Here is a 27,168-nt window from a genome sequence, read left to right on the forward strand (position 1 = left end):
TAAAGTTTTCAAAAAGTTTAATGGAGCCCATAGGCATATAAATTGTGTTCTGGCAGACAGTAAGACCTGCTTTCTCTTACCAAAGAAAATGGCACATGTTTTATCAAAATTTGACAATCAAGAGTAAAGGGTACTGAGATTAAGTGTCAGAGCACCAACTAAAACAAAAACTCCCAAAAAATTGTCACTCAACTTGGAAAGAGGAACTAGAACCAAGGCATAAAGGGGAGATTAAATATGTGTTCCTCAATCTCAAAAAATCCTTTAGGAGTAGGAGTTCTGGCCACTTGTGAGCAACATATCACACCACCAAACCCCAATTCCAGAATCTAAATTTACAACAACAGAAAAACAGGTAACTCCAACTGCTATTCTTGGTATAGTCCAAAGGGCAGCTTGGAAGTGTTCATAATACAGAGGCTTGTCCGTTTCAGGTAAAATGACAGATTGCTTTAATTCTTCCTGCTATAATATTTGAACAAAAATGACCCACTTTTGCTAAAATTTAGAAATACCTCACGTTCATTCCTAGTTTTAGTACGGAATTGACTTTTTTAAATAAAGGTTTTATATATAATGATTACAGAACTTTAGTTCATACATTTCTAACATTCCATTCACATCCCACCCGGTCAATGAGTATTATGGATTATGGTTAACTTAGCAAAGTTTCTTCACATAAAGATATTACTAAATGGCTGAAGAAATTGCAAACTTGAACAAAGTGCTGTGAGTAAATTACTGGAAAAACCCTTACATTGGATTTGCAATGGTCTTTTACGGATAAAAATAGGAAGTAACTGATACTGGACTACAAATTTGCAAGGAAACATTTTTCACTGTCCTACTTGATATATATTATATAATAATATGATAGAATAAATTACAGTACCTGGCAGGCTGACATCAGTTCTTCACCTAAAAAATGACTATCATTCAGTTCAAGATATTAAAAATGAAGATGAAACATGCTCTAAAACATTGTAGCTACAAGAGGTCTTATAATTACTCAAAAGAGGAATCTAGTGAGAGCTTTTACCTCCATGCGATTCCATCTTTTCCAGAATGATTCCAAACTGTGCTTTTTAGGAGAGGGATTGCAGAGTTGGGTTTTGCTGTTTAACTTGTAATCACATTATGAGCAGATAAAAAGACTTTTTTTCACCTGCCACCCATTCCAGTGGAAACTGCACAAAGTAGGGCACTCATGAAAAATGTAAAATTGGACAGAAAGACTGGACTACCTACCCTCCCACCATCCATCTCCCTCTCATGAATACTAAACCAAAAAAGGAAGCCCACTCTCAAAGTTCATGACCTTTCTACTTTAGGTCACCTTGAGTGCAGTCTACATGTTTACATTTACCATAAGGATAGTACCCTGCATGGGAAGCAGTACTTGTCTTAAAACTGGAGTTTAAGTCTACAGGGTTAATCTGGGGACGATTTAATAATATTGCTACCTTTAGAGCACTAACACACACAAAGTGAATCCAACAAAGTTCTGTGTATTGATTCAATATTAAGTATTAATTGCATGACCATCATAGCACCTCTTTACATCACACAATCACCAGAATAAGCAACTGCTTTGAAAACTAAAAACAGGGCACAGTCCAATAATTAGAAGTTGCACACTGTTACTATATAGAAACCAGGTGCAGGGTACAGTGCTGCTGTGCAAAATGGAAGCCTGCAGATTTGACAAGGAAGCCAAATCGTGTTTTAGACAATTTTAGGAACCTGGCAATACTGTTGAAGCAAAATACTCAACACAGCAGGAAATGGGGGGGGTGGGGGAATAAAAGAAAAAGAAAAAGCATTCTAGAACCAAATAAACATCTGATATTTCCTTTCCCTTTGAGAATAAATACAGTTAAGGTCACTTTTAGCCTTAGAACGGATATATGTTTGCCTATGATGATCTTGCTAACGACTACACAATATCTGATGTCCTCTGCTAGGATTATAGTTTTAAGAAAGCCATAGTTACAAGAGGCATCTACTGTAAATACCTAGAACTTCCTTTTATGGCAACCACTACAGAATTCACTTGTCTTAAACAGTGAACACGGGAAGATGGCCTCATGTTTCCTTTGCGATAATAGTATATGTTGAGGATCAAGTGGCTTTCAAGCAGCATGGTAGGTGTGAAAATGTTTTCAGTTTAGATCATTCTGTTGCGTTTATGGGTTGGTGAGTCTGTTATGACATCGCCACACTGGGCTGAGGTACGCTTTCTAGTTCCACCATTGTCCAAGTGGAGTGCCATTTCTTCTGATATGAAAGTGTTCAAATCGACATCATGGAGTCCATTTCTCCTTCGACTAGCATTCGATCCACTGCTTACATGTGTAGGAGAGCCTGGGGTACTCGAACGCACGCTTATACTAGCCATTGCACCACTAAGACCTAGGAAGAAGAAAAAAGGTTTTAGAGTTGCTCAATTATTCAACCTTCTTGAAAGCAGCCCATTTTACTGTCAATGTTGTCACTGTCAAAGGATGTCTGCCTGTTTTCTTTGTAACGGGTCCCCAGGGAGCAGTTAAGCTTTATTCTGGAAAGAGGAATTGTCTGGCCCTGAAATATAAGATACTTCATTGGTAATTCTACCAATATTGTAAATATTGGTAGAATTCTACCAACTACTGGAAGATTATGTTACAAACACTGTGCTAGGTGTACAAATAGAACATGAAATCCTCCCATCTACTCGCTTAGCTAGGTACTGTATGCAATTTACAGCTGAAGACCGAAGGTGCTTGTTTTAAACAATTTGGTTGTCGAAAGTCCCCATTCCAACACATTCCTCTGATGTGTCTGTGGGGTAGGAGGATGTGTGTCTGCACACAAAGGGAAAAACAAGCAATCATTTCCAGGCCTGTGTGGGTTTGTCCCAACATCCCCTCTAGTTAAGGTGACTTTATAATTTATCATCCAAATCGTCAAGTACACTATCAAACCCAAAAAAGGGTCACTACCAAAAATGATGCTGGGACATCAAGTACAAAATGAGTCTGCCCTAGACAAATCAGACTGCCTGATCACCCAAGATCTGGATTCTATTTGGTTGGTAGATACCCCCTTATGACAACCTAACTCATTATCATCTACAATCCTTTAGAGAAAGGGGAGAGGGCAAGCACTGCGTAAGAATTCCTGCTGCTTTGCTTGCACAGTAATTTTTTTACAGTAAGTTATTAAATCCAATAGACCCAGCACTCATTGCTGAACACTCAATTCCTTATACTCTTGAACCGTTAAGGAAGCAAACGTGTTCCACTCCTAAATGTTCAGCATAAACCTGTAAAAAGCATGAGTGAGGCAAGAAAACATAAACCATATCACTGGATTTAACAACCTACCATATCACTGGCAGTGTCTTTTCCTTCTCAAGCATTTCCCCTTATGCTACTCTAGCCTCACATAGGGACTTTGTTACTGCTTGATTAAATTTATATATAACATAACCTAGTATAATCAACGTTCCCAAACAGGACTTAAAATAAGCTTAGAGGTTGGTTTCAGAGAAGCCTATTCAAATTTTATGCTCGGTAAATATGATTTAATTGTGAACATCAAGTTTAAAAAGAATTCTCTGCTTCCTACACCACATAAATCTATGAAATTCCCTTTGACATTGTTCTCCACAAATATTCTGTGAACATTCTCAGACCCACAGCTTCACGTTCTGCAGCCCACACTTCTCCTCTAAACTGCTCTTAACCAACCTGTCCCCTCACTCCTCTGCCTGTAGACAATGTATCCGCTCTTCCCACTGCTGGGGCAAGATCTGATCTTGTCCCTCTTAAGCTCTAAACAGCTTTCCAAGACTAGCATCTATTTAAAAAATAGAATATAAGCACTAATATTGGAGTACTTCCTGTGTCCAGCACTACATTAAGTATTTTTCCATTTCATCCTCAAAAGAACCCCATGACATCTATATTATCTTCATTTTGTAGATGAAAAACTAAGATTAAGCAAGCCACCCAAGGTCACACAGCTAGTGAGCAAGAGCTGGGACTCAGATTCAAGCAGATTCTACATCCCTATTCACTGTTATACTTCCCCCTCCTAGAAGTCTAAATTACTTTATCATGGAAGTGGCTTTAGGGTCCAGGGCCTGGTCTGCCATAGGCCCTATCTCTGAACAGTTACTGCTTTCTCTTCCTGCCTTCTACACTCCCCCAATAAAACTGAATCATGACTACCTGTATCAGTTAATTTGCAGTCCCTTAAAAACACTGGCTGGGCCTGTGCCTCCCTCTTCCAACATCTGCTCCCCACTGGCTCTACCAGCATCTCCCCCCAAGGCCTATTTCCTGGTTCTCTACCTCTCTCTCCTGTTTAGTCTCTTGCTCATTTCCTCATCCCTTCCTGCTTCAAACTCTTCGCTCCTTCCTCTGGCCTTTATGGGTTTCTCTTCTGCCCAACACTTTGTCACCCAGGCTGGCTGCTTGACCCCTTCACTTACCCATTGTTTCCCATATCAGTGCCACAGGAGCAAACATTTCTCTTGAGCTCAAGGACCTATCCATTATTCTAACTACCTGTTGACCATCTTAAACTTAACATTTTCAAAAGGAACTGCGCTCCTTCTTCCCCAGCCCTCACAGGCTTATTAAAATAAAAGGGGACGCAGCATCTCGGGCTGGTTTTCTGTAGTAGCACAACACACATTCAACTCTTCCTAAACCGTGTCTTTTCATCTCTGCCTAATGAATTTACACAGTGCCTGGCACGTAACAATGAATTCTGAAAAAAAAAAATAATGCTTCAAAGTCCTATCTAATATTTTGAAATCCAAAGCTTTTAATGTTTACTTACATACACTTCTCCAACACCAGAAAATAAACGCAGGTGGCTCTATTCACTCAAAGCTTTGCCATCAAGTTAAAAATGAAATTATTTCCAAATTCTTGGTATTCTTTCAAGTTCTTCACGTCTATAAACTCCTTGAGATGAGAGCTGTGCCTTCCTTTCTAAGCTCAAAGCTCACAACACACTAGTAAAAGATGTCCACATACTTTAAACAATCATCTTTTCATATCCATTTCATAATGCAAGAGGTTCTAAGGTTTTACTGCAAAATATGAACCTTCAGCAATAAACTGGACCACTTCAGTAATTAAACTCTGGGTGCCCCTATCATTTGAAACTGCAAAACCACCTCAAGAAAACCCACCCCCATGCCCCTCTAAAGGTAGGAATTCCGTGGCAGTATGTTTAACATGTTAAGAAAGGACAAACACCCAAGGCTCATAAATCACTCCATCAGAAGAAAGACAGGAACGCCAACTGCCATTCTCCATAAAGATGAGAGAAAACATTAATTTGATCAATTTGAAAATTCCCCAGTAACTTCTATAAAAATCACAATTTTTTTTCTGTTGAGTGTATGACTTGGGGTTTAGTTTAACAGCTAAAGTAAAACCACAATATGCAACACTGTCTCCTTATTACCTATTCTCAGCAATGAGATTTATTTTCAAAGTTGAACTACCTAATCTTCCCAATACTTTCCAAGTGGGAAAAAAAAAAAAAATTAAGATTAACCACCCAAAAAAATGTGTATTTTAAACAGCCCAAATTTTATTTAATAAACCGATGACAGCTGCTAGAAGATGCTTTAGGAAACCTTAGCTAAGCCACATGAACAATCAGGCCTATACAAGTACAGAGAATCTAAACATGCGTCAGAACTAAAAATGAAGTTGTACAGCCCAAGGGCATACAACTTGATTTCTACCAAAATCACACTTTTTCAAAAGGGCTATGGGAATATCAATTGACAAAAGCAACAGAACAAGTAGTATGATTAGACAGAAGTCTCAATTGCTTAATACAAGATAAACTTTATCAGTTTAAAAGTTTCTGCATCCATTTAAAATGATTAGTGAAGGAGTGAGAAAAAAAAAAGATTAGGAAAGCTCCCACTGGAGCTAAAACAAAGTTACAAGTCCAGGTCATAGAAATCTAGATTACATGGCAAATTGTTAAAAGTAGCACATAACTATTATTTTCATACCAAGTTCATGCTTAGCATAGTAAGAAAATCCTGTTTTGAGAATTACACGTGATTCCAGCTTATCAACACATTGTCAGGTCGCATATAACCAGAGAAAGAGCGAATTCAGAGCAGAGCCCTGAGGCCTGGAGCACATCTACACTCTCTACTTGCTTCCTCCCTTTCCCCTCACCTCAGCCCTGTGGGAACAGAGGGCCAGCCAGAGAAGAGAGGGCACCTTGTCATTACTGTTGATCCACTGAGCACAGGTTCAGGACTCCCCGTAGATCTGCTCCACCAGTTTTCTCATCTCCAGTAGAAAGGAGGGATTTGAAATCCCCACAACTTGAACAAAGTGATTAACATCCTGACTGAACCCTAAGAAACTGGTATTCTTGCATTTGAAATTGACTATTCAGATGGATAATACTCCCTTTTCACAAAGTTGTGTTCTGAGATTTTAAGCAAGCAGCCCTTATGTGTAAATATGGTGTTTTAAATGCACCAGGCATAGTTCAATCACTGAAAAAGAAATTCTACTAGGAAGACTTAAGTATTTTGAAGTAGATACCACTCCCCACCCCAATCCGTGTACCGTAATACTGAACTTTTATTGAAGCAAAGCACACTAGATCAAACCAATTACAAAGATACATGTGTCACACCGAGAAAACATTTTTAGTTATACTGACAGCCCAGAATGCTTTCAATTTTTCAAAGACAGTTTTAATGCCATGGAAAAAATGCTTACGTTAAAATGAAAAAAAAAAAAGGGCAAGATACAGAACCATATACGCAGTATGATCTCAACTATGAAATAATTTCAATATTTATACATTGAAAAAAATGCACCATTTAACTGTAGTTATTTTGTATAGTTGGGTAACAACATACTGAATTTTTACTTTATAAAAATTTTCAAATTTTCCAAGAAATTAGTGTTTATAAATTAGAAACCTAGTAAGAAAAATACACTCCACTGTTAAACTCCTTCCTAACTACCAGTGGGTTTTATATAAGTACTAGGTAAGTAAATTGGCTTTGAGGCATGGCTACATGGGCTCCTTTATCACATCACCTCTATGAAAAACATGCCCCACGAATATTACTGCAAGTTCAAAACAATTTGCATCGCTGTTGGGAGCTTAGTTAACAGCCCTAGACAGTTCAGCAACTATTATCTAACCTTACCATACAGACAATCCCAATTTATCATCAAAACCTGTAATGCTATCTTAATTACCTTAATTGTTCTTGTTCTCAGAAGCTGGTCTGAACAATGGGCCTAATTTAGAAATTCCAGCCTTCATAGAAATTTTAATTTTAAAATATTCTTTAAAATAAAAAAAAAAAAAATTAGCCTGACCAGGCAGTGGAGCAGTGGATAGAGCGTCAGACTGGGATGCGGAGGACCCAGGTTTGAAACCCCGAGGTCAGGAGCTTGAGCGAGGGTTCATCTGGTTTGAGCAAGGCTCACCAGCTAGAGCCCAAGGTCACTGGCTTGAATAAGAGGTCACTCGGTCTGTTGTAGCTCCCCCCCCACCATCAAGGCACATATGAGAAATCTATCGATGAACAACTAAGGTGCCGCAACGAAGAACTGATGCTTCTCATCTCTCTCCCTTCCTGTCTGTCTGTCCCTATCTCTGTCTTTATCATAAAAAAAAAAAGTAATAATAATAAAACAAAATAATCAAGAAATAAGAATGCTTTGGTGCATTATCTCCTACATCTTCATTTCCAAATAAATTTTTAAAATACTTTACTGGTAAATTAACTCTTGACAGTTCTGGTATTCATGAAGATGCAGACCACAACATTCAAGCATTTATTAAGAATCTTCTTATCCCACACACTATACCAGGAGTGTGGGCAAGAAGAAAAGGAAAAAAAAAAGAAAGAAAAGAAAAGGGGATTTTGAAAGATGGATAGGTAGAAATCCCCCACTGGTCAGTTTCAGTTAGTCCTCCACAACAGAATATTCCAAAGATTTTCTTTTATAATATATCATCAGTTTAAGAATACTTAATCTAATATTTTGTTATTAAACTGTCAAAAATTTGTGTCTAAATACTTAGCTTTATAAATGGAAGGGATGAAGAATGACAAGGAAGGGGAGAGACAGAAAACCAAACACAATTTCTTCTTAAATGTACTAGACCTCAACTAAAAAATATTACCAGGAAGCCCTGGCTGGTTAGCTCAGTGGTAGAGCGTCAGCCTGGCGTGCAGAAGTCCCGGGTTCGATTCCCGGCCAGGGCACACAGGAGAGGCGCCCATCTGCTTCTCCACCCCTCCCCCTCTCCTTCCTCTCTCTCTCTTCCCCTCCCGCAGCTAAGGCTCCATTGGAGCAAAGATGGCCCAGGCGCTGGGGATGGCTCTGGTCGCAACATAGCGACTCCCAGGATGGGCAGAGCTTCGCCCCTGGTGGGTGTGCCGGGTGGATCCCAGTCGGGCGCATGTGGGAGTCTGTCTGACTGTCTCTCCCCGTTTCCAGCTTCAGAAAAAATACAAAAAAAAAAAAAAAATATATATATATATATATATATATATATTACCAAGAAGAACTGTCCTCAGCACCATTTAGTAACTTCTATTATCACTATAGTGCACACAGACTAAAAAATAACAAAATAACAAAAAAAGCTGCCAAAACCTGTGCTCAAAAAAGAAAAAAAATCCTGTGGTTCAGAGGCTGCCATAAACTCTAGGGGAAAAGGATTATCAGTTTTTTTTGTTGTTGTTTTTTTAATAATTTTTAAATTTTTATTTTATTTATTCATTTTAGAGAGGAAAGAGAGAGGGAGAGAGAGACAGGGGGGAGGAGCTGGAAGCATCAACTCCCATATGTGCCTTGACCAGGCAAGCCCAGGGTTTCGAACCGGCGACCTCAGCATTTCCAGGTCGACGCTTTATCCACTGCGCCACCACAGGTCAGGCCGATTATCAGTTTTTTGTATAAAGTATGGCAAGTTAGGAACTTGCCTTATGTTTCTATCAAGGTAAAAAATCCTATCTGAACTTATATCCCTGAAAATGATTTCAAACAATTGCATTTTTCTTAGCCCTACACTCAGTTTCTCCAGATTCAAGAATTTGTCAAGCAACTTACTGATTTAAGAGAGTAAGGATCTCCACATAGCTCAGAGAAAAACTTTGTCAGGCAAAAAAAGAAGATGGCAGAAATGAAGCCTTCCTCCTAAGGCTATGGCTCTGTCCCTCAACCTGACTGCCTGGGTTTATAAACATCAAACTGTCTTACGCTAGAAACTCAAGATTATTTGATTCGTCTTTGTATCACCTGTTTCCACCACTAGCTTCCAATAGAGCACTTGGTATCTACTGTGTTCAGTAAATGTTGGGCAACAGGAAAGGCTACTGAATAATAATACAGATTTTATTTTTAAATAACCACACCTTCCACAGAAGGATTTTAATTGCACAAGTCAGAACTCATAACTCTACATTCACCAAAAAAGAGGGGGAGGGGGGTTGCAAACAAAAAACTTTAGACTTCAATACTCACCAAACAGCTACTTGTTTTAACTCACAATATTCTTGAGGGGAGGGGAGGGGAGGAGAGGGAAAAATCTTTCCTTTTGAAATTCTCCATTGAAGGCTAGAATGCCTGTATTAGCCTAAATCCCTTCAGCACTTGTGCTAGTGAATGCAGCAGCCCCACTGCATTTTTAAACTTGTTTTAAACATGAAATGAACTTAGAGTTGGGCAAGGTGCTATCTTAAAATCAAATGCCAGTAACAGCAATGGTTCCCTCCAGACACCAGATCCTTTGTACTAGACTGAGTTTGAACAGATGAACTTTACAGGGGGCCAACCCAGGACCAATAGTCCCTAGCACTGCAGTCAAGAATGTTACCGAAATGACTTCTGAAACTCAGTGTCTCTGATTTTTCTGGAATGATATGAACAAGGACCAAAAACCTATAAACACCACCTGTCAGATAATTTGAGTAAGAGCAAGGCTTTAAATAAAGCTATCAAACGAGTGGAGTCTACTTGGCATCCTGCTTCCTCTTTCCCCTATCCTTCCCCTCCATGAACACATGCCCCATTCTTACTCTGGACCCCTTTCACCAAAATCCCCAATGACAAACAGAACTCAGAATGAAGACACCAGATTTTAACCTAAGCTTTTCCAGACACAGCACTTGCTTGAGCAAGTCAACTGAGAATCTCTCTCTCCATACAGTACAAAGAGAGTATCACCATCCTCACTGATGTATAGCAACAAGAAAAAAGCTCAAGATCCCAGCAATTAATAGAAGTAGTTAACAGTAAGTTTTAACTTCATTCTTCCCTCTGGAGTGATTTCTGCCATTTTTAAAAGCCATCCTTACTAAAAAGGAGAAAAGTATCATCAAAGGCCACTGAAGCTCCACGTCTATTTTTGCATCCAGGGCATAGGGCACTCATAGGACTTAACAACTAACCAGAAGTCCTACTCTTCTCAAGTCAAAGAACACAAAGTGATGTTGGAAGGGGGTAGGTAGTGTGCATAGTTTCTCATTTACTGTATCACCTTATAAAGCACTGTATATCATCTTTCCCAAAACGGGAGACTGCCTTGGAGAGGCTAACCATCTTGCCCAAGGTCATACTAGGAAAGTAGCCTTTACAGTATACAAAGTTTAAATACTCTTCCCTAATAAACTGAAACAGAAATCCAACAGGTCACAAGCTATTCACCTTGAAGCCTACCTCTCCACAGCCCCTTATGAGGAAACAAAACCAGGACGACTATTCCTAGAGCCCAGGCCCCACCTCTTCCAGAGAGCCTTCTCTGAACCCACAGCCAGGCTTACATCATGAAATGTCCGTCTGTCCTGAGAATATCTCACACACATCATGCTCAAGACATTAAAATATCCAAGCATGTGCTGGCCTCAACGGAAAAGGAAGTGCTTCACTTATTTATACATTCCCAGAGACTGCACAGAATCTGCCATGTGCATGTCTGCTGCATGGTTAAAGGAGAAAAAGACCTGCCATTTGTTGTGGCTGGGACTGGATGGGGTCCAGTTTGAATCTGTATGAGACAAATGCCTGTGGGACACCCAGTGGAAATGTCACCAGAAGACAATGGGGCACACATATCTGCAGTCAGGAGAGAAAGTCTAAACTAAAAGTACAATTAAGATTGAGGTGGCCCTTGAAGTGTTTGCAAGTGCGTGGAAGAGCCTGAAGAAACAACAGGGAGCCTAAGAAAAGGGAAATCTCTAGAAGAGAAATAACTAAAAGAGGGATGAGAAAGGTAAGAAAACCACACAAAGGTCCAGATGATTTTGGGCTATCTGAAATCACTTTACATAAAAACAAGGTGATAGGTATTCAGCACTCAGGAAGTTTTCAATAATGTTCTTAAGACTAGAACTAAAAAGCAAGAATAGAAATAAATTTAGCATATGCTTATGTGTGTCTGACTTCTCAAAGTTTAATATCCAGATGACTAGATTGCATGGTATACAGAAAATACGTGCCAAAACAAAGCAATGGATTACATTCTTTAAGTCTCAATACCCTCAGTTGACATTTTTTTATTTTAAAATCTGTCTGATAACCATAAATTGATGTACTTTTGATTGAAACTGTGAACTTAAGTCTAAAGCTGATGAGTACTGATCAGAGGATCTTACTCATTGCGCCCTCACTGTCTACATGAAATATATACCATTATTTCCCCATGTATAAGACGTATGTGTTCTCAAAAACTTTGGGGTCTAAAAACTGGGTGTGTCTTCTACAGTGGTTGTGGCATTTCAAATGCCATAGATGGAACTGAGGACAAGACAATATATGACGACAGTTGATTCGTCATCAGACACAGATGAGGACAAGCTAATGGATGGGAGTTTTGACAATCAAGTGATGACGAGTTGTATGAATTTTATGATGAATAACACCCGAGTTCAATAACTTTATGCAACACTTTTTTCCCCCAAATTTTGGGCCCCAAAATTAAAGTGCGTCTTATACATGGGGAAATACAGTATACGCTACAAATATGTTACATCTTTGCCATTTTTCTTTAAATAAAGGGCATATTTTAGGTATACTTGGGCACTTTTGGTGCAGGTGAAAATTTAGGAGCTGATAAAGGAAACTATAAAAGTAATTGTCATCTCTTATCAAAAAACAGAACATGAGATACATGGAAGAGAATAATCAGCGTGACTTTCTACACTTACTGTCTGCTTTGATTATAAACTCAGAAGTCTGCCTCAACATATCAATTATTTTCCGATATCCCCTCTTGCATTCCAAAACTTCATGAATATAGACTCTCTCTACAATGCAGAACTCCCAGAACTCAGCTTGACCCTGTCACATTCTGTATATCTGGCTAAGCAAATTATATGCAAAACCAATTTTTGACAAGCATGTGCCCTAAATAAGATGTTTCAAAATATACTTTAAAGGATCATCAGGACAATTTTTGCTTCAGTTTACAGACTATTCAATAAACAGACCAGGAGGACACCTCGTTACAAAGTTAGTCATTTAGCTGCATTACAATTTAGTTAACAATGCCCTACCATTAAACATCATTCAAATCACTTTAAACACTGAAATGAGACTAGCATTTCCAATATGCTTATGTTCATTAAAACCACTAGAGCACAAACTTCAATGTAATTCAAGTTTCTGCACACTCTTTTTCAAGAGGCCCTATTACTTTACCACAACACATATAATTTTAACTACATGAATTGAACTCAGTGTATGAACCCTAAGCATAAGAGTGCATTGAGTTTGCAATATATTCTGGATTCGGCACTAGTTGGTAAGTTTATTGAAGGAAAGGATTATTTTTCTATACCACTTTATAAGTGAACATTTTAAAACTCTCACAATTTAACCATAAATTATAATGAGTCTCTTCCTAAAACTACATCATCATTAAAACTCCCAAAGGTAAGGAAAATAATATCACAAGTTGAACAGATTGAATTTAAAAAAATGTTAAAGGGAGTTGGGAGAGGGCTGTCTTGCCCATTTACAGTGAGGGCCAATAGTAGGTTTACAGTCATGATTACACTAAACTGAGTTTATTCTTGTCATTTCATCATTCTTGCATTTCGTATTTTCCATACGAAAAACTGTAAACCTACTTTTGCCCATCCCTATATACAACTGCATTAAATTTTAATACAAGAGAATTCATGTTTCTTAAAATTATCTTCTAAAGTATAGCATAATACAGAAAAAAGACAGTTTAATAAGACAAGTATGGAATGAGTTGTAAATCCACCTGATGATAAAAGCAGAACGCTTAAGGAAAGAAAGACAACTACATCAAATACTACCATGCATTAAAATTAATCTAACAACCTATGTATACTTCCACTAAGTTTTCCAAACTTAACGGTAAAAGATGTGAAACTGGGCCCTGGCCGGTTGGCTCAGTGGTAGAGCGTCGGCCTGGCATGCAGAAGTCCTGAGTTCGATTCCTGGCCAGGGCACACAGGAGAAGTGCCCATCTGCTTCTCCACCCCTCCCCCTCTCCTTCCTCTCTGTCTCTCTCTTCCCCTCCGGCAGCCGAGGCTCCATTGGAGCAAAGATGGCCCGGGCGCTGGGGATGGCTCCTTGGCCTATGCCCCAGGCGCTAGAGTGGCTCTGGTTGCAACAAAGCAACGCCCCAGAGGGGCAGAGCATCGCCCCCTGGTGGGCGTGCTGGGTGGATCCCAGTTGGGCGCATGCAGGAGTCTGTCTGTCTCTCCCCGTTTCTAGCTTCAGAAAAATACAAAAAAAAAAAAAATGTGAAACTGCAATTCAACAGGAACAGATCAATCTGTTTTTTGCCTGAGTTTCAAAAGTTCTGATGGTGTAACTAATCCACTATAAGAGAAACAGCAAGCAGTCGTAAGAACTACATCCATATATCATGAAATTTCTTGCAATAAATGTTTTTATATTTTTAACTTATCACAATCAGGAGAGGGGGAGAAAACTCAACACTTTCCAAACCCCATGTTCTCATTTTAAGGTAAAGAATCAAGGTTTGCCAAAGAACAGGAATCTCTAGAACTATTTAAGTGTCACGGATATAGAAGCCCTTTGTATACATCACACTTTTTTATTTTTAATCACTATGTTACTTTGTTTTAGATGACCTACACTATGGCCCAGAAATTTTAGGACTCATGACCTAACCACTAATCACTTCTATATACCTTAGTCACTGGCACAATCCAGTTTCACCTTGGGTTCAACCAAATCTTAAAGTCTTGTTTTGTTTTTATGGCAGTATTAAATGTTGGCCTATAGAGAAGTGGTTCTCGCAGTTCTATCTGAAAGTCTGTATTAGGGAACAACAAGCAACAACAGACTCACTAACTACAATACATACCCCAGAGGCTTCTCCAGTAATATTTAAACCCCTCAGCCAAGAATGCCTTATGGCAGGTCTGGCTGGGGAGATGGCGATGTACTAGACTATCAAAGCAAGAACCTAAGGGACATAGACCTAACAAAAGTCAATTATTCTTCCATCTGTCCACTTCCACTCGGGTCATCAATTCTCACCCTCCACAGGCACATTCAGTAACTTAGGGTGTGTCAAAGGGAGTTCCCAGGAGAGTTAGCCCAACAATTACCTGCCTTATTTGCCTCTCACTGACTAGGCTCCTCCAGGCAATTATTAATGTGGTAGGATTCTTAAACACAAGAATTTCCTTTTTGAATCAGCAGAATAAGAAAACATGTACAGCGTAAGTGTAAAACAATAAATCCTAATCAATGCTGCAGAAGACTGTTACTGTAAAATCAGTAAGCTCAAACTTTCTGAAAACATTTTTTAGAATAGGCTAGCTAACATTCAAAAAGTTCCCATAAGAGTTCTTAGCTTACATTCTATTTAAACATTTCTAGAGCAAGTAGTTACTATAATAGACAAGAAAAACAGTCAATATATCTGGACCTAAACCTAAATGTGAAAATGGATTCACAGGCACACTCTTAACCATTTTCCAAAGAAATATGTTTAAACGGCTTTACCATGCAGAGCTATGGCTTCCCGGAAGGGTTGCAAATCAGTCTCTACAGATGAGCTAGTTTCCGTTGAAGTAGCTCGGTTAGGGGACACTACAGTCAGTCTTGGGGGAGCTCTAGAGTTTCGTGGTGGAGGAACTTTCCCACACAGGAAGCTGATCAAATCTTCTCTACGAATAGTTCTTCTGCGCTTTTTAACCCAAGCCAACACATCCTTATTGCGTCGCTGATAGCCAATCTGAATTCCAATATCAAAACTTCGCTGATGGGTATCCACGCTTTCTGTTAGGAAAGAAGAAAATGATACATGATGATCAGGACAGCCATGCTGCATTTTCTGCTAAACAGAACCATTTTACAAGTTAATCAACAAAATGAGTATCACAAAGTATAGGGTTCTCTAAGTCTATCAGTGAGTAATCAAACTGAGTTATACTTTGTTCGTCTTTCAAATGTTATACAGTAAGCCCCAGAGTTACAAACATCCGACTTATATACAACTCATACTTACAAATGAAACTCCACAAGGGCTACTGGTAATCAACTGCAGTTGGACATCAGTGAAAATAATCGTTACTCGACTCCTATGGCAAAGAACTAACCAATGAAGATCTTACAGAACTAGAGCAGCAGATGATAGATTTTACAGAAGAAAACGGACTTAGAAATTCCACAACCGGCAAAGTTTTCTCCTTTACATCTCACTGAAGCAGGAATGGCAAAGTTAGAGAAGCAAGATCCTGACACAAAAGGGTTCACCAAAGTTTACTGTACAGAAACCAAAGGCCTGAGGTGCTTCAGGGCCATTTATGATGAGAAAAAGAAAAGCTCTCTACAAACCCCCACTGATGCCAACTTTAAGAAACTGACTCCAGCAGTAGAATCAGACCCTGACTCACTAACACCAGTCCCATCTTCTCCTACAAGTCCCATCACCTTCTCTACATCATCCAAGGTAGGTTAAGGATTTTTTTTAAATGCTTAAGTATAAATTTATATGCACAGAAAGGTAACAAATACTATGTTAAACATCTGTCTAAACTGCATTTAATAGGTAAGTATACCTGCTGTTCCAACTTCCATACAAATTCAAATGAAGAACAAACCTACAGCCTGACCTGTGGTGACTCAGTGGATAAAGCGTTGACCTGGAACGCTGAGGTCGCCGGTTCAGAACCTGGGGCCTGCCCAGTCAAGGCACATAATGGGAGTTGATGCTTCCTGCTCCTCCCCCCTTCTCTTTCTCTCCCACTCTCTAAAAATGAATAAATAAAAATCTAAAAAAAATAAAAATAAAAAAAGAACAAACCTACAGAACCTTTCTTGTTCACACACCAGAAACTGCCTGAACATGACGTTCAATCATAATATTCTAAATGCAGTTAACACATCATACAGTCCTAGGGGGTCTGTCTTGTTCTTAGATTCTTTTCCTATTCTTTTTTTTTATGTTTATTTTATTGACTTCAGAGAGAGAAAGGGAGAGAACAGGAGACAGGAACAACTGTTCCTGTGTGTGCCCTGACCAGGAATCAAACTGGCAACCTCTGAGCTTAGGGATGATGTTCTACAAACTACAGCCCTTGGGCTGCATGCAGCCCCCTGAGGCCATTTATCCGGCCCGGGGCACCTCTTTCATTGGTGGTGAGAGCATAGTTCCCATTGAAATATTGGTCAGTTTGTTGATTTATATTTTTCCCCCCAAAGCTGGAAATGGGGAGGCAGTCAGACACACTCCCGCATGCGCCCGACCGGGATCCACCCGGCATGCCCACCAGGGGGCGATGCTCTGCCCATCTGGGGCACTGCTCTGTTGCATCCAGAGCCATCCTAGCACCTGAGGCAGAAGCCACAGAGCCATCCTCAGCACTCGGGCCAACTTTGCTCCAATGGAGCCTTGGCTGCGGGAGGGGAAGAGAGAGACAGAGAGGAAGGAGAGGGGGAGGGGTGGAGCAGACGGGCGCTTCTCCTGGCCAGGAATCGAACCCAGGACTCCTGCACACCAGGCCGATGCTCTACCACTGAGCCAACCGGCCAGGGCTGTTGATTTAAATTTACTTGTTCTTTATTTTAAATATTGTATTTGTTCTCATTTTGTTTTATTATTTAAAATATGTGCAGTGTGCATAGGGATTTGTTCATAGTTTTTTTATAGTCCGGCCCTCCAACAGTCTGAGGGACAGTGAACTGGCCCCCTGTGTAAAAAGTTTGGGGACCCCTGCTCTAACCAATCAAGCTATCCCGGACAGGGCTGCCTTGTTCTTTAAAATATTTAAATAGAGCCCTGGCTGGTTGGCTCAGCGGTAGAGCATCGGCCTTGCGTGCGGAGGACCCGGGTTCGATTCCCAGCCAGGGCACACAGGAGAAGCGCCCATTTGCTTCTCCACCCCTCCGCCGCGCTTTCCCTCTCTCTCTCTTCCCCTCCCACAGCCAAGGCTCCATTGGAGCAAAGATGGCCCGGGCGCTGGGGATGGCTCTGTGGCCTCTGCCTCAGGCGCTAGAGTGGCTCTGGTCGCAACATGGCGATGCCCAGGATGGGCAGAGCATCGCCCCCTGGTGGGCAGAGCATCACCCCTGGTGGGCGTGCCAGGTGGATCCCGGTCAGGCGCATGCGGGAGTCTGTCTGTCTCTCCCTGTTTCCAGCTTCAGAAAAATGAAAAAAAAAAAAAAAATTTAAATAGAGCCTGACCAGGCAGTGGCGCAGTGGATAGAGCATCAGACTGGGATGCAGAGGACCCGGGTTCGAGACTCCGAGGTCACCAGCTTGAGTGTGGGCTCATCTGGTTTGAGGAAAGGCCCACTAGCTTGAACCCAAGGTCGCTGGCCCCAGCAAGGGGTTACTCGGTCTGCTGAAGGCCTGCGGTCAAGGCACGTATGAGAGAGCAATCAATGAACAACTAAGGTGTTGCAATGCGCAATGAAAAACTAATGATTGATGCTTCTCATCTCTCTCCGTTCCTGTCTGTCTGTCCCTGTTTATCCCTCTCTCTGTCTCTGTAAAAATATATATATATTTATTTAAATAGATAAAAAGAGACTACTTATAGTTAGCCAATTTCCATTTTTAATATACTATTCCCTTAAAAAGGTTGTTATAATAATCTAAACTAACTTGTTTAATAATGTTAACAATGAGTTATTTATTAGATGTTTGTTAGTACCGTATATACTCAGCTTCAATTGAGAAAAGGTTAGTTTAAGTATCTTGAGTGTGGTACTACTGTTCCCTTACTGTACATGACGAAACAGCTATTAAGCCCAGTAAATTCACCAAAGTCACAAGATAATACATGTTATACAAGAGCTATAATTTTATTCAAGTCTGTTTCTTATCCATTATACCCCTGTCCTTCAGGAAAGAATGAATTCTTACAAATTCTAAGTAGGAGCATCACATCCACATTCAATAGAGGACTAAATATTGCATATCACTAAGGCAACATTCACCATGTTATTTTGGAAATGCACTCCTACTGACAGATTCAGCACTGATTGGGGGAACACACGGAAAGTAGCAGCAAACATTTTAGAAATAAGGGAAAATTAATTCTGACTACTCAACAAAACCAAACAGCATCGTGGAAACAAAAAAGGTTCCTTCATTTCCCTAGGTATATTTTCCTTCTGCTTCCAGTTCCCAACTGTTTTCCATAACTCATAACATTCCAATCCCAGAAGACCTTGCCTTAAAATCTATGGCCTCCCAGTCTCCCTGTTGATACTTCCCCCATGTATACTGAAACCAAGTTTTCAATAAAATAATCCCTGCTCTTTAGAAATTTTATACAGCAGAAATTTTAGTCACAACTACTTATTTGCCAGTCACAGGAGGCATACCATGTTTCATATTTTTTATATAAGCAGCTGAAATTTAATTCACGAGATTTTTTGAAATCTAATTCTCCCACCTCTGGCAGGGCCAGCAAGTAACTAACCATGATTTCAGAGGTCAAGACCAAATGCAAAACTTCCTTACATGATACACTAACAAAATTAATCAGATTTCAACTAATTATATTTTTTCTGATACAAGCCTATGAGTCAGCCAGAGGAGATAACCCAATTTCATAAACAAGGAACTGCAATTGAGGTTCAAAGGGCTTTGTCCAAAGTTAGGCAAAATAGTTCCTTCTACATGGTATTTCTCCCTTAACAATAGAAAAGCCATTTCCCATTCTCCCTGGAGGACCACAAACTAAAGGAACACACCACTATATCTAAGCAGCACTTTCAAGGAATACTAATGCTACAAAAATACTTGAAATAAGAATTGAATCTGTACTAACCAATCAGTCTGCCACAGGAGAAAAGTATTTTAAATGTTTCATTAGAAACAAAGATCTGAATCACAGTCTACTAAAAAAACCTATCTAATTGTTGAAGAAATAACTATGATACATTTCCTAACAAGATAGTTACCCAAAATTAAGTATTAACTTCTAGCTACTTATATATTTACTTAATCTTCACCTACCACACAAAACAAAGGACAGGAACCAAGGAAGAATCACTGCAGCCACAGTGCCTGGCATCTAACCTTCCTTCTAATAATTCTAGGAGAAGCTTCTGCTACACATTTGCTCAAGGGGTGGAACATGTGGTTTAATCCTAAATTAATCTGCACAAACCCAAACCATAGCTATGATACTGGTTCTGAGTAAGCATGTGACCCAAATCTGGCCAAGAGACTGTAGAAGTCATATGCTAGTAGCCCCTGGGAAAAAATCCTTTCGGGCTCTTCTAACCTTCATTGAGTGAGCAGCCCCTAAAATGTGAGCTGCCAACATACTGAAATTAGCCTGAAAACAAAGCTCATGTTTGCACGTGTTGAACACACAGGAGTAGGAAACTACAGATCAGGGCATTTGAGCCACTGAATTCAGTCAACCTCACACCCTTGACCTGCAAGTTCGAGAGGAGCCAATCCATGTTCAAACCACTGAATCTAAGCCTTTTATTTTCCTGGTATTTGTAGCCAAAACAGTCTTTTACAGAGAAGTTACACCTAATAAAACGATTGTCTTCTATAATAATTTACAATCTAAAAACAGTATTAGGAATAACTGGAGCTAATTGTAATTTTAAAACAATTTAAGACCGCTTCTAATTGTGACCCATACTAAAGCATTTTGTACAGTCTCCAAGTTCAGTAAGTTTTTTTGTGGCAAGGAGAGTCACAACAGCTCCAGGAAACTGTTAAGGAAATGAAATCCCAGTATGTGCTCCAAGTGGCCTGTGCTCTGACCACTAGTTTGTGTATCAACCACTCACAACTAGCTCACAAATTTTCAGTATGCTCATTGAATTCACTTTCAGTTTATGTATAGGTCCAAAATAACCCGCTGAAACAGCCATAGAAATATTACAGAATTTGGTACCAAGATATTTAAAAAGGATTTAAAGGCACCATACTATTTTTATCACCGGAAATTTTTATTTACATTTAGCCCTTTCAGGGAATAATGAAGGAGTAAAGTACACACAGAATTTAATCCAAAGTGTAGGAAAAAAATAAACTAGAATATCTTCCCTTCCTCTTAAGTATACACCACAAAGCTTATTCCAACACAGGGGAAAAAAAGTGTAGACAAAAAATAAGCTGAGTATCTTCACCTCCTCTTGAGTACTGCCCAGAGCCAGAAACATCTGAAAAATAGAACCTGACCACCAACACTCAACCTTGAATTCAACACTTGAATACTCACTATAGGCCTGCACTAAACTAAGAGCGTGGGTACTTATCCCCACTTAGTTAAGAAAATGAAGGAGCACATGGTGAAATACCTTGCTCCAGGACCTTAGAGCTATGTAGTAACAATCTAAATTCTGAACTCAGATTATACAGCAGTTAGACTCCACAAGGATGCTGGCCTTCTTCAAGCACTGCCAGAGTACAGTGCCCTGGGGCAAATGCTGTTCAAAGGGAGACCAGAAATACCTTTAAATATGTATATAAACAATACCAAGAGACTCTCTTAAGAACTCACCATGCAACTATAGTTTCAGAAGCAGTTTTAACACGTAAAAGGACAAAGAAAGGAGACATAGCATAAAAAAAAGAAATGAAGAAAAACAAGCTGAGAGAAACAACTAAAGAAGCAGAACTAAAAAAAAAGGGGGATCTGCAGTATAGGATCAACACTGGCTCATAGGAGCTGCTGAACAGCTCGGGCATCAGCACCCACCTCAGTCTGACCACGAGGTTCCCTAGGATGGCCTTGTCCCACAGAACCACCAGTCCAACCTCTCCACTGAGTAAGTGCCCCAAAGCAGGAGGAAATTTGTAATTAGATAAAGTGAATATGAACTTTTCCAAAGAAGAGTCAAGAGACATGGACTGGAAACCAATGACCCAAGGAAATGTGATGGGTGGGTAGTGGATTTAAAAAGCAAACATACAGGATTGGCCAAGTATTTCCCAGGTAAACATCAAGCTAAACTAGATTAAAATAACCCAAGTAAACTTTTCACTACCTTCTTTAGTTGCAGACAGCAAAAATGTACTAGACTAGGCAAGGGACACATAGCATGACTGAGTATTGCACAAACACCACCCTCTTTAGAGTTATCAAATGTAAAAACAAGAACCAGCAATCAAGGATTTTTCTTCCCCTTTCCAAAAAGGGATGTCCAAGTGTGGCCCTATTTTGTGGAGTAGAAGGAATCATGCCTTCAATTTTGTTGAATTCTGTCCACACTCAAAGGGCACCCCAACTCACTCTCCTCCCAAATCATTCCAGCCACATTCCTACCAAACTAACTGAAAATTGCAATTTTTCAAAAAACCACAGGCAATCAAAAGGTTCCTCTCTCCTAGGCTTGCACCTCAATTCTGACCTTCCAACCTGCTCGTTTTAGAGATTATGAAGAAGCTAGTGAATGTGCCAAGCTATCCCCAGGCTGCAAAATGAGCCATTTTTAGCTTGCTAGATAAGTGCTTAATCATTCAAAATACAGGAGCACTGCCCACTTAAAGGGATACCCCCAAATTTCCCCTCCTGTAAATTATTAATATATTAAAATACTTTATCAGAACCATGACTATTCTGATTGAAATTTACCAACCACTTAACGCTGCATACACTTGTGACACTATCTTGCCAATTTAATTAGTTCTATTTAAAGTACCAAATTATTCCTATAGTTGAATTGTGTTCTCTAAAGACCACACCCTAAAGAGGAAAAATGTAACTGCAGAGCTCTATCCACACTCCTTATATCAGATTAAGAATAATGTTGCTACATTACCAAATTCCACAAACCACAACTTACCTTTTCTATCAGGTAAAAAGGAATGCATTCAACAAAAATAAAATAAAAGTAGTTCAGTCTGACAATCAGCATTTTCAATAATGCAAGAACCTCCTGTTGTTGTTTTTTAAAGTCTAAGTTTTCTGAACTAGTAAATTATAAGCAGCATTTTTAAGTCAAGTACATGCTCAAATTAGAAATTTCAAAGTTCAGCTTCTGAGCTCATCTTCTTATACTAAGAATTAGCACCAAATAAAACTGCCAGCTTTCATCCCAGACTGATACAATCTGCACATAACAGCACCTAAAACTGACAAAAAAAGCTAAGCACATTCCTATTTTTGTGACCCAGGCAAAGGGCTTAGCATACAGAAAGCACTAAAATGTGCTGTCTTCCCCTTTAAGCAAAAAGCAATTGCTACAAGTAAATGGCTAATTGTGGTACCACCATACAGCAGAATGCTACTCAGCAAAAGAAAAAAAAAGCACTGAGCTATTTATTAATGCATGCAATAAGAACTCAATGGATCAATCTCAGAAACATTATGGGAAAAGGAAAAGAGTCAGATACAAAATGCTACATTGTGTGAGGCTCTATTTATAATTATAAAATTATGGAAAATTAGAGAAAAGCATTATATGCAGCAATCAGATCAGTGGTTGCTAAGGGCTAGAGGGGGGAGATAGTTTTTTCTTAACAGTGAGTTTGTCAAAGTCAAGCTTACACATTAAAAGAGTGATTTTACTGTGTGTAACTTATACGCCAAGAAATCTGAGTATTTTAAAAACTAAGTACCATGTCTCAGTTCAAACTTCCCTGCCTGCATGAAACCAAGAGCCATTCCAAATAATGCTCAAGACTCTCAAGCACTGATGGATGTTAAAGCAAATTACTCCAGCCAAAATTTAAGAAACTCAGTCACATAAAATCAAAGTTGACCACTGGGGCACCATTTAATTATGTTTCCCCTTCCTTGGTAAACCTGGACTATTAGTTCCTCATTCCTTAAAATTAACATTCTTCTCAACCAGTTTTAGTTTATGTTCTCAAGTTACTGTCCCCAAAAAATGCAAATTCTACCCAAGAAATCTCACAATATATTCTTATAGAATATCACCACCATTTGTACGTCCTTACACAAAAATAAGAATCTGATAATCGAGTCACTGAACAACCTATTTGGTAATTTTGTAATGCACAAAGTTCCATTACTGTTATCAGCAACTTCTAGAAGTTTGAACGCATTTGATTAAATATGTATTTCCTAACATTAACAAATTCAAATTCTTTTTCCATAGAAAACTTGCCCCCAAAAAAGTTAGAAAAGCAAGCCCAAATTTCCAAATCTTCAAAATCAGAAACACAAAATCTCAACCCACTGTCACTAAGAGCACAATGGGCAAGAATGTTTACTTAGCATATCTTCCTGTCATCACAGAGGAGGGCAATTAACTCCAGAAAGGCTCTAACCATAAAACACAACTCCTATTAATTCACACTCAGATCCCAGATTTCCTGTCAACAATGGGCAAGCAGATACAAAGTTTTTAAGACAATTATTTGACTGTAGGGAAGAGCAGCACATTAATATGACCACAGGTTACTTCAACTAGCTAGTTTTCGACCCACTTAAATGCTGTAACTATCACGCTCTAAGTTGCCTATCTCAAAGAATGTTTACTCCCAGGGGCTTACAAGTCTCCCCCACCGCATCCCCACACGCCAGTGGCACAAAACCACAAACTCTTCCCTTGGGTGCCTTCTCAATAGAGAAGTTCCTCGCACCCGGTGTCAGCTCATGACTTCTCGACCTCAACACTGCTGACATTTGGGGCGTGGAGGTGAGGACTGTCCTGTGCGATGCAAGCTAGTCAGCAAACCCCTTCTCAGTAATGACGTTCAAAAATGCCCCTAGCCATTGCCAAAGGTACCCTGGCGTGGGGGTGGGGTGTCAAAATCGCCCCCATTTGAAAAATCACTGATCTAGCTAGACCACCAGCAAAAGTCCTAAGTTGCCAAGTATTCAAGGTTAGTGGCTGGATTCAAAAGCAGGAAAAATGCGGCAGTCTGGGTCCAGGTAGAGGCAACCAAGACACCTGGAATGCAGGACGCACACCCTGACGCGGGGTGCCCTTCCCTGAATCGGCAATGCAGCAAGGTTATCTTTACCTTTGTAGAGGTTGGTGACAGCGGTGGCTGCGTTCTGGAAGGGGACCCAAAGAGAAAGTCCAGGCTGCTGACACACTCGGTCTGAAAGAGTGATAAAAAAAGAAAGAAACAGAAAGAAATGTCACTTGGGCGTCAGTCACTCCGGAACGGCCATATTAGGTTTCGCCATTTTGTTCAAGGGTTTCGGGATCCCACAGTGACCGGGAGGAAGGCAGGAAAGGGGTCGCGGCGAGGTGGCAGGGGCGCCGCGGGGCTGGCAGGCGCGGCCCGAGCCCGAGACGCGGCGCAGGGAGGCGCCCCCTCCCAGTCCCCGCCCCGAGGCCCGCTCCGGGCACAATAGGGGCGAGCCCCGCCGCCTCCCTTCGCCATTTTGTGACTGGGGGCTCCTCCCCTGCCCGGCCCGGCCCGGCCCGGGGGCGCCCGGCAGCCAGACCCGAGCAGCGATGGACTCCTCCGGGCCGGCCCCCAAAGGGGGCTCCTCCCGCGCCGCGCCCGGCCGCCCCCCGAGGACCGACCTCCCGCGCCGCCATCTTTGAGGAGGGGGCTGCGCGGCGGCGGCGGCCGGGGCCGGGCCAGCCGCTCCCGGGCTCCCGGCCGAGGGTCCGGCCCGAGACGGCCGTGGCAAGATGGCGGCGGCGGGCCTCACCTTTGTAGAGCTGGGCCACGGCGGTAGCCGAGTTCTGGAAGAGGTGCCACAGCTTCTGCTGCTTGTGCTCGGGCTGCGCCTCGGCCGCCGCCTCGTCCTGCAGCTCCGGGGGCAGCTGCTCGTCCTGCTCGGCCTCGGCCAGGCACTGCCGCTCCCACTTGGAGAACCAGTGCTCCGGCCCGTGCTCTTGGATCTCGGCCTCGCCCTCTTCCTTCCGCTCCTCCATCCTCCGCGGCCTCCCGCGGCCTCGCCGCCGCCGCCGCCGCGTCCTTCTCAGGCTAGGCTCCCGCGGGAGCGTCGTCGTCGAGCGGCCTGGCGGCGGGGCCCAGCGGCCGGCGGCGGCTCCTGGCGGCGGCCCAGGCCTCCTGCTCCCCGACGGCCTCCGAGCCCCGCCCCGCGGCCCCGCGCTGTCCGGGACGACCCCCGCCCCGGGCCTCCCCACCCCTGGCCTCCCCACCCCGGGCCCCGCCGAAGGTCGCTGCGGGCCGGATGACCGCCGCCGCCTCTCGCCTCTAAGGTCCGAGCCCTTCTATCTCTCCCCCATGGCGCCGCGGCCCACCCCACCCCCACCCTAGGGCCGCCGCTGGTGACAACCTAGCCCTCCCCGCAGCCCTGCTAGCCCCGCCGAGCCCACACCGAAGACTGAAAGACGTCGTCGCCGCTGCTGCCGTCGACGCCTCTGCGGCTGCTGGTCCCCGCCCTCCCCCGCCCACATGCTGACTGAAGAAGCGCCGCCCACTGGGACCCAGCTCCCCTCCCTGATTGGGGCGCGTCCGCATCCTAGGTTCCCCACTGGTCCGATTCAACTGGTTCCGCGTGCCGATATCTGGATACAGCATTGTGATTGGTTCCCCGAGATGTCTACCTAATATAACCAATAGACGGGGGGAAGGGAGTAAATGTCAGGAAGGATGAAGTCTTAGGAGAGGGGGAGGGCTGACAGTAGAGGCGTCCGAGCCAACCTCCCCAGTATATGCGCAAGCGCACTTGTCGGCTGCCCCAGCCCCGGGACGTCCAGCCGGAGCCACGTGACCCAGCCCAGAAACCGCACCCCAGGACGGCTCTTACGACGCTTCCACGACCCAGGAAAAGGAAAATCGAGTCCGGCCAAAGTGCTGCAGGGAAGGAGGGATGTGGTGGGTGACAGCCTACGTAGTTCGGCCCTTTGGGCTTCCAAGAGGAAGAAAGAAGTAAAGAAATTGAATAAAACTCCCAATTTGTGTCCAAATGTGCAAAGTGCCTCCCATCTTGTTTATTTCAGTGTCCCATTTCTTACATGGGCAAATTGTGCCTCAGAGCCCGAAGAAAAACTTTTAAGATTGCATGATAGCGGACCCTTCCCGTGGGCTGCAGGGCGGTCCGTATGCACACAGCTTGTCATGGGGAGCGCGTGGGGATTTCTCTGCCCCCACCCGTCCTGGCGAGCTACCCTGCGCCCTCGGGACACGGTCTCTGGACTAGTCTGCAGTAGTCACCCAATCGGCCCGCGAAACCGAGAATAAACCGGAACGGGAGAAGGTGAGGGGTTGCCGCACTCACGGAGGCACAGAGCGTGGGGGCCTCTCCACCTGTCCTGAAAACACACTCCTGAGCCACGTGCGGCCGCTTGCGTCACGTGCCAGCCTCCGCCTCCTCCTTCCCGAGTCCGCGTGGCCGTGCCGAGTGGGAGGCCCCGCTTCCAGGGAGGAAGTTCTGCTCCAACCTCAGGTTTAACCCGCTGTGCGCAATCGCCCTGTCACCCGTGGGGCAGACGGGCGCTGTGCGTCCGCTGAGGACAAGGTAGGGGGCTGCGTTCCGCGGTCAGCGGTCCGGGGCTTCCCCTAGGGCTCCGAGTCTGGAGAGGAAGCAGCCACGTAAATGGGCGTTGATCATACAGAGGCAAAACTGACCCTCTACAGTCTACACACTGCCGGCGGGGCCGTGAGCCACTTGGGGCTTGGAGAAGTCAGCCTTGAGCACCATCTCCCACCTGCTGCCGGATTACGCTCCTACAAACTTGGCTTTAAAACCACCACTTCTGTAATAAAATCGGACCTCCCCACCCAAGACCTGCAAATCCCTGCAAGATTTGGCCCCGCCTC

At 42.3% G+C, this 27,168-nt stretch overlaps 1 protein-coding gene, 1 long non-coding RNA gene and 1 other non-coding gene across 3 annotated transcripts; 2 read left to right on the forward strand and 1 right to left on the reverse strand.

Moving 5' to 3' along the window:
* On the reverse strand, positions 1-25,497 carry HAPSTR1 (HUWE1 associated protein modifying stress responses). The gene is made up of 4 exons (XM_066274897.1): positions 25,088-25,497; positions 24,442-24,522; positions 15,027-15,302; positions 1-2,412 (listed from the first exon to the last, which is right to left on the reverse strand). Exons 1-4 carry the CDS (start codon positions 25,311-25,313, stop codon positions 2,168-2,170), a joined length of 828 nt encoding a protein of 275 aa, XP_066130994.1. The 5' UTR covers positions 25,314-25,497; the 3' UTR covers positions 1-2,167.
* LOC136334556 (uncharacterized) lies at positions 6,141-12,150 on the forward strand. The gene is made up of 2 exons (XR_010731179.1): positions 6,141-8,752; positions 8,975-12,150. It is a non-coding gene; the product is annotated as an uncharacterized lncRNA (long non-coding RNA).
* TRNAA-UGC (transfer RNA alanine (anticodon UGC)) lies at positions 17,302-17,377 on the forward strand. The gene has a single exon. It is a non-coding gene; the product is annotated as a tRNA-Ala (tRNA).
* Positions 25,498-27,168: the final 1,671 nt, after the last annotated feature.

Source organism: Saccopteryx bilineata, chromosome 4, assembly GCF_036850765.1.
Source record: "Saccopteryx bilineata isolate mSacBil1 chromosome 4, mSacBil1_pri_phased_curated, whole genome shotgun sequence".
NCBI classification, from domain to species: domain Eukaryota; kingdom Metazoa; phylum Chordata; class Mammalia; order Chiroptera; family Emballonuridae; genus Saccopteryx; species Saccopteryx bilineata.